Source organism: Sinocyclocheilus anshuiensis, unplaced genomic scaffold (genome assembly GCF_001515605.1).
Source record: "Sinocyclocheilus anshuiensis isolate Anshui unplaced genomic scaffold, SAMN03320099.WGS_v1.1 scaffold782, whole genome shotgun sequence".
Taxonomy (NCBI): Eukaryota; Metazoa; Chordata; class Actinopteri; order Cypriniformes; family Cyprinidae; genus Sinocyclocheilus; species Sinocyclocheilus anshuiensis.
Window position 1 is genome coordinate 2,195,891 of NW_015546111.1, and position 8,565 is coordinate 2,204,455.

The following is an 8,565-nucleotide window of genomic DNA, read 5'->3' on the forward strand; positions in this document are numbered from 1 at the left end:
TCTCTCTCTCTCACACACACACACACACACACACACACACACACACACACTCATTCTTCTCTGACTGTGGCTAACAGACCCTGACTGTTCCTGTGCCTTAATCTCACCTGAAAGGCTACATACACGTACAGTTCACACACACAAAGCACAGTTCACCAAAACCCAGTATTAATCCCTGAGAGAAAAAGGCTTCCTCTCATCACTTAGTGACTCATTTTTACAAAAGCACTTCTGAGTAGTTATGCAGTAGGTCTAGGATCAGATTTTGTCCTGATTTCATTTGAATTATCTGGATCTGTTTCCCAAAGAGCAAGTTTTCTGTCAAGGCGTATCTGTTATTTTAGATATTATCCTAGCTTGTAATCTGATGTATTACATTTTCAGATATTACATTTATTACAGAGCTTTTTATCATGTCAGCTTATGGTTTTCATCAAATGGTGAGAAGATCAAGAGATACTAATAGGAAATTTAATATGGAAAAAAGATTTGTGAAGTTGGACATGTCTCTGGATCCTTGTTTGGTCTTGGAACTACTTTTTCATCAACTAATCAGACTTTAAGGTTAACCTTAGGGGTGGGACTGTTCGAACATTTGGAGTCAGTAAAATTTGAAAATGTATTCATATTAAAAACTTAATATTGTGAAATATTATTACATTTTAAAATAATTATTTGTTTTAATAGTTTCTATTGTAATAGATTTTAAAATGTAAGTTGTTTCTGTGATGATGGCAAAGCTGAATTTTCAGCAGCCATTACTCCAATGTCAAATTATCCTTCAGAAATCATTATAATATATTAATCTACTCAAAAAAACTCTTTGTAAACTCTGAAAACGGAGTAAACCATTCAAAAGAGCAACATTTATGACATTTAAAATGGAATTCTTTTGTAACATTATAAAAGTCTTTACTGTCACCTTTGATCAATTTAATGCATCCTTGCCAAATAAAAGTAATAATTTCTTTAAAAAAAAAAAAAAAAAAAAAAAAAAAAAAATTGATAGCCAAAAAAAGAGAAAAGAACTGTTTTTTTTCTTTAAAAAAAAAAAAAAAAAAAAAGAAAAAAATCTCACTGAGCCCAAGCTTTTGAACAGTAGTTTATGGTTTGAGTTAGCAACAGGGTCATGACTTGTTTAATAAACATTGTTCCAGGACCAACACAAGACATCCTGCTTGGCAAAATCTCAGCCACCACCAATAATTTAAACTGTTTTAGGTTTTGTCCTGGTACAGCCTATGATTATCCTATGAATGCAGTGTGGGAGGGGCTTGTTTTGTCTCCACCCCATTGATGGGATAACTGGCACAACATGTCATGATCCACTTCTGAGGAGGTGTGGCAGTTTGCTGTTTGTTTGGTTTCCTGTGAGGTTCAGAGAAGCTCCTTTTATAGTGACTGTTTTGAGATTAAAAAACAAAGTCACAACAAACCAGACCCTCTTGAAGTATATCCCCTCCCCCCACTGAGTGTGCACTTAAAAGTGCATTATGAACACACAATAAATCTGCCTGTAGTTACCGTCTCATATCTCAGACGGCACTCTCCGTTTTCTTCTCCCACACTGATGAATTCACTTACCATCTGAAACCAGACAGTCCTCTCTATTAAAGGGTTAGTTCATCCAAAAATGAAAATTAGGCTGTGTTTTACTCACCCCCGATGCATCCTAGTTGTATATGACTTTCTTCTTTCAGACGAATCCAGTCGGAGTTATATTAAAAATTGTCTTTGATCTTTCAAGCTCTATCGTTGCACTCAGCGGGTGTTGCAGTGCTTCGGTTCAAAAGACCTGAAATAAAAAGCACCCTTCCATAAAAAAAAGTGTCTCACACGGCTCCGGGGGGTGAACAAAGGCCTCCTGTAGCGAATCGATGCGTTTTTGTAAGAAAAATATCCACATTCAAAACGTAATAATCACTTGAATCTAGCTTGCGCTCACTGTTGTAAATAGAAGCAGTTCCGGGAGCATGACATATGAGGTCAGCTTTGCGCATGCTCCGCTCAGAAGTGACGCACGCGGAGAGATCGAAACAAAACAACGGTCACTAATTAGAAGTACAAAACGAGGATTTGTAAAGAAGAATGTCGGAGGATTGTGAGTAAAAAACAGCCTAATTTTCATTTTTGGGTGAACTAACCCTTTAAGGGCACCTTTATGAGCTCAGTTGCTGTGTAAAAGTCTTGAATAGAAATCCAAAGTAGTGCTGGAAGAAAAATATCCCTTTAGTCAATTTCACTCTTCCTGCATATTTTTTTTTTCAGCCAGCATGCATTATTATTATTAATTATTTATTTATTTTCTTTGAGAAATTTCTCAGTGTTTTTTATCCATACATTGAAAGTCAATAGTCGTCAAAACTTTTATCAACATTGTTCAAAATATCTTCTCTTGTGTTACACAGAAGAAAGAAGAAAGTCTTGCTAAATGAGAAACTACATGCGAAATTTTCAAACTTTATAGCACTTATTGCTTTTTCAACCTTTTCTATTTTTTCTCTTTCACTAGTCCTATCAGATAAAAGACGCTTTAAAACTGAGGACAGATCGTCAGAAAAGATTATGCCTGAAATTTTGTGTGCTGTATGGGAATGAGTTCTGATGAAAGCACTTCCTCATTCACCATGATCAAAATGTGAAGAAGAAAAAAAGTTCCAGAATTGTTGCACCGCACATCAGTACTGCTGAGAGTGATGCAGGTGCTCTGTTAATCCATTTTCTTTTCTGTTTGACTGGCACGCTGACAGTGATGAGGCGCACAGAACTTTTATATGACGCTTGCATTCTCTCTCTACTTTCCTTCTGTTTTTCGCATAGTGTTAGTGACTCTCAGTGTGAAGTCTGCAGCTCTACAAGAGCGACAGCTGCTAGACTTCCAAACTGAAAATGCAGTGTAGTTCTTTTTCCGCATATGTTGGCCTCTTTCTGTCTCTTTTTATGCTTTCGTGCATTTCTCTTTCTCTTGTTCTCAGTCTGTCTTTCCTTTAAACATACACTCTTAACCCGAATTAGTTGACTTTACTAGAAAATTGCGTGGAAACCCGTTGCACTAAACAATTTTAGTTTTTACACAGGGTGAAACTAAACAGGTTAAGTTGTATTAACATAGAACATTTAGTGGGTGTAGCAGACAAATCAAGTTGGCATTAGTAATCTTTACTAAAAAGCATTAGTTCACATTATGAATTTTTTTGAGGATGTTTTATAAAATAACTATTAAGTTGAACAAAAAAATATTAATATTAACAAATGATTTTAAGTAGTGATAATTGTTATATTTAAGTAATGTCTTATAATTTTAAAATGATATTACTTAAATTGTAAAATTATTTTGTAGCTAAACTGTAAACATACAGAGAAACACTGGTTAGCCCTATAAACGGTGACCCGACAGAAAAAGCTGATTTATGATACTGTTATACCTTAACTGTGAACCGACAGGGGAAAAAATTGCGTTGACCGACACATTAACACTACGTTAACATTTTAGAGTTCAACATCGGTCCGGATTTTTGGGTTATCATTTTTTTCAGAAATATATCAACAGATATAAACTTCTTTACACACTCACCATGTCACGTTGCTTTAAAAAAATCCACGGTAGACGTGCACCAGCAGCCTGAAGCCAAGTGTTCGCTCGAAATCTCACTGAGTTGTCTCTTCTTAACATGATCATTACACTCAATTTTTTCTTCTGATTAGTGCAAACAGCTAATTTTATTTAGTAATGACACCATTTTCCAAAGAACAATAAAGAATAAGTAATGACCACTTAAAATGTTTTATTAACAAAAAATCCGGGTTTAGAGTGTATGCTTACAGGCACTGTGAGCGGTTTAGCTGTGGGGTAACCAGATTACCATATGTAATCTAATTAAAGAGGAGCTGTGCACATAATAAACATTCGCTTTTTGAGTTTTGATAGTATTGTACTTTCGTTTCTAATTTTTTCCCACTGGTTAGAGTAATATGATGAATCGCAATGTCATGCCATTGTTTATACTTGATGCCTGGGATTATAGAAGTGAAAACCTTTTCTTCTCTCTTTTTCTTCTTTTCCTTTAGGAACTCCTAAAGGACCCTCTGTACATTGGTCTGAGGCATAAAAGAATACGTGGACAGGCCTATGATGAGCTTCTGGATGAATTTATGAAGGCCATCACAGACAGGTATAGTAAACCCAGTGTACCCCTCCCGCACAACACACGCTTCCTTCCATAGGCCGCTGATGGAAATGCCTGGAGAGCATAGCTGAGCCATTGCGTTGCAGAAATGTGGGGTGAAGCGCGTGCCTCTAGGTTTGTGGGCTCTGAGCAATGACTTCAGTGGCAGGGACCTGAACCGGATCGCTGACTGCACGCCTCATCAGTTCTCTCCCCATATATCCTGCTCAATACTGAGCCATGCGGTGATGTAATTCAGCCCATATCCAGAACCGCTGCCAGATGGCTCATTCAGCTCACTGATGCTTAGAATGGTTCAAGATCTTATGCCATTTGTCTTTGATAGTCTTCGAAGATGTCAGTTTGGGTTATATGAGTCAATGTCGTTTTTTGTTTTATGCCGTTTTATTCTTTGACAGCTCATCTTTCATTTCTCTTTGAATGTTGGAAGATTAATATTTGCATGTATGTTCAATGAATGCTGGAGATTAGCATTGTTTGCATGGAGAATAAAACTTTGAGTGGCATGAACATAGTGGCAAGTTCTGCACTTGTAAACACCATTAACATTTAAGAACCGGGGTCCTGGTCAAAGTTCTCTTGGTTGCTTTAGGTTCTGGTGTGGCCTGGTGTGACAGTGGTTGTCATAAGAACATAGTCACACGTCACACGACATGTCACTTCACTTTAGTGCCACACATGGCTGTATTTAAAGCGGAACTCAAAAACCCCAGTGTCTGATTTCCCTCCAACTGGCTGAATATTGCAGTGATTCTATAATAACTGGGTGGAAATGAAACTACAGGCAACAGCATCACTTTTCCCTAAAAGTGCAGAGTTGGTGGAAAATGAATGATTATAGGTTGCTGACTGAACAAATGATTATAGTCCTGGTGATTTTTAATAAACTCCTTTTAATTTTAAATTTAAGAGGCTCAGCGCTTCAGGAAAAATCCTGAAAAGTAACATTTGCTTGCTGAATGAGGGTTAAAATACATTTATGCGTTTATCTAAAACAGCTTAGATTGCATTGAAGGGATAAGGCCTTTTTAGACCATTAGTTTTTATTTTAATTGGGAATCGAACCTTGACCGTGCCATTGTTAGCATCAAAACCTCAACAATTATTCACACTCAGAAATCAAAAATATTAATCACATGGAGAGAACCATTTTCTGCTCTGTGAGGTACATGAAAATTTAAAAACTTCTTTCAGTACTACAGTTTAAGAGTTTTAGAAGAACCCGCACCCAGCTGTTTATTGGGGGATTGCACTCCAGTTGTACTTTTTAGGGTCAGTGAAAGGCAAAAGACCATATTTCACCACAGATTAAGAGTAGAGATAAATAGCATTTGTGCAAAATAGCTTTGGCTGTTTGAAACAAAATGTGAAAAGCAGACAAAGGAGAATCATGAAATGCGTACAGTAAATTCTTTAGCTTTCATTGTTGAGGTTCAGGCTCTCAGACTGTAAGTTTAACAGCCCACAGGTGCTCTGTTTCCCATCAAGCCTTTTCGTGTAAGTCTGGACACAAATGATGAAGAATAATGACACCAATCCCCATCCGGCCACTTTTCTGTCCCACAATGACTTTAAGAACTAGAGCAGATAGTGTGCACAGATGCTCTTTGAGGTCTTTATTTCGAGTGTACAACACCATATAAAGAAACACACACCTGGAAGAAAAGCAGCATTTTAGGCGGTAAATGCTGGGATTATTTTCACGGGGGGTTGTTATGTTTCTTTTATGATGTAGTTAATTCAAGAATAGATTTTTTTTTTTGCTTCTCAGGCTTTGTGTGCCGAATTAGTTTGTGGGGGGTTGATTTTGTTTTCCGGCTTCTCCCAGAACAGACTGAAAAGTTTCTGTTTTATGTAGCCCCTCTGTGGTACAATTCACATGTCAAATTATTTCATTAGAGCTCGTCGCTTTTCACAGAGCTGTAGTGGTGACAGTGTTTCATCTCTATGGTAACATGGGCCATCTCAGGGTAACGTTACGAAGCCATGTTAGGACAAGGAGTGGAGGGAAATGTCGCTTGATTTTTGTCTGCAGATGGGAATTGAGAAATTATGTGTTTAACAGAAAGAGCAGCCTGTGAAGCCCCATGGGCCCCGTGGGAGCCTGTGTGTACTGTAGAGAAGCACTGAATGCTCACTATGAGTCAATGGCCTGTCCTACATAACCTTGACCTGATAGTAATGATTACCCTATATGAGGCCTTTCTGACATTCTGAAATAGAATGTCTTGCATTTCAAAAGTGTTTAGATGTAAGGTGTGACGGATACAGTAATCTTTGCAAGTTTAAACAAATTATACTTTAAAAATGATTATATATGTTATACTCTGATGCAAAACTGTTTTTATGTTGCAAAATTTTTTTACTGTATCAGTATATTTTGTTTCTAGTAATTTGTTTAAAGTGATTAATTTACATAGTGTATATTATTTAAAACAAATAAAAACAAATAATATATAAAAATAAATGTGTTTAGTTTATGGCTGAAAAAAAAGGACAAAAAAAGGACTATAGAATAGAATAATATAGAATAGAATAATACACCCCATTCAAAATTTTGGGTTGAGTAACATGTGTGTTTTTATTTCAGCACGTATGCATTAAATCTATTAAAAGTGACAGTAAAGACATTTGTGATATTATAAAAGATTCCCATCTAAAATTCTGGCTAATATACGATTTTATAAATCTCAAAACTTTTGTGGGTATATCAGTTTGACTTTAAACCTGATAATGTGGGCAAACCTTTCTGGAATCCTAAAAAAGTGTGTTCATATTATGTGTGTGTGTGTGTGTGTGTGTGTGTGTATGTGCACTTATTGAAGTCTCTGGTTGAACAGCTGTGTTTGGACAGGATTCTCACCATGACTTTTCATTTGGAGGCCTGTGGGCTGCATGGTAGCCATGTGGGTAAAAGATAATCTTTGAGAGCTTGTCAGCTCCGCTAGAACCCTTAGACCCAAACTCAGCAAATGTCCTGAGTGAGTGTGTGTGTGGTCAGTAATGGACCAGCAGGATTATGCTAAATCTAAACCCTAGTGGCTGTGTTTTTTGCCTCCCTTTTCTGTTTTCTATGTTGTGCATACCACTTTATGAGAAATGCTTAATTCCCAAAAGCACAACACAAATAAGGCGGAAGCAGCTTCCCCGCAAGCCGAATAGGCACTGCCGGTTAGACCAGACGAATGCCTAAAGGCCCGGGAAGTACCGGGTCTCCCCGCCAGGAGGAGGCGGACTTAGGACACAATTGCATCGCTACCGCCCGCTCCACCGGGGGGATCGCCGAATACCCCTTCTCTGCACCGCCGTCGAGGGTGGTGAGGGAGGAGGAGCCCGCCGGCCGGTTTCTGGCAGTAAAAGGTGCCGTCCACGTGTGTTTTTATTTCAGCACGTATGCATTAAATCTATTAAAAGTGACAGTAAAGACATTTGTGATATTATAAAAGATTCCCATCTAAAATTCTGGCTAATATACGATTTTATAAATCTCAAAACTTTTGTGGGTATATCAGTTTGACTTTAAACCTGATAATGTGGGCAAACCTTTCTGGAATCCTAAAAAAGTGTGTTCATATTATGTGTGTGTGTGTGTGTGTGTGTGTGTGTATGTGCACTTATTGAAGTCTCTGGTTGAACAGCTGTGTTTGGACAGGATTCTCACCATGACTTTTCATTTGGAGGCCTGTGGGCTGCATGGTAGCCATGTGGGTAAAAGATAATCTTTGAGAGCTTGTCAGCTCCGCTAGAACCCTTAGACCCAAACTCAGCAAATGTCCTGAGTGAGTGTGTGTGTGGTCAGTAATGGACCAGCAGGATTATGCTAAATCTAAACCCTAGTGGCTGTGTTTTTTGCCTCCCTTTTCTGTTTTCTATGTTGTGCATACCACTTTATGAGAAATGCTTAATTCCCAAAAGCACAACACAAATTGTGTTCCTGTTATAGTGTACGAATGCTGAAAAGCAGATCCCTCCATCTCTGGGTCGCCTGTCTCAGGGCCGCTTGCCCTGGACAGGCGGGGTGGCCCGCCCACGCCCGGCTCCACGACGCCGCTTTGCTGAAGGCTGCTGCGGATTTGGCGCGGGCGGACGCGGGGGCCCGCCCTCGGCGACAAGCAGGCTGGGGCGCTGCAGCTGGCGGACGGGTGGAGGCAGCAGCTGCCCGCCAGGGCAGGATGTGTCGGATCGCCTCTGTCTGCTTCTGGGCAGCTGAGAACTGCTGGGCAAAGCTCTCGACTGCGTCGCCGAAGAGGCCGGTCTGGGACACAGGGGAATTGAGGAACCGAACCTTGTCGGTGTCCCTCATGTCTGCCAGACACAGCCAGAGATGGCGCTCCTGGACCACAAGCGTGGACATCGCACGACCCAGAGAACTCGCAGT

General features: G+C 39.2%; 1 protein-coding gene across 1 annotated transcript in view; it reads left to right on the forward strand.

Moving 5' to 3' along the window:
* The window catches only part of LOC107700750 (NADP-dependent malic enzyme-like), an 81,910-nt gene that overhangs the window by 60,754 nt on the left and 12,591 nt on the right, over positions 1 to 8,565 (forward strand). Inside the window, exon 6 of the mRNA XM_016502540.1 lies at positions 4,069 to 4,172. Within this exon, the coding sequence (XP_016358026.1) occupies positions 4,069 to 4,172 (104 nt within the window). The remainder of the gene's footprint in view (positions 1 to 4,068; positions 4,173 to 8,565) is intronic.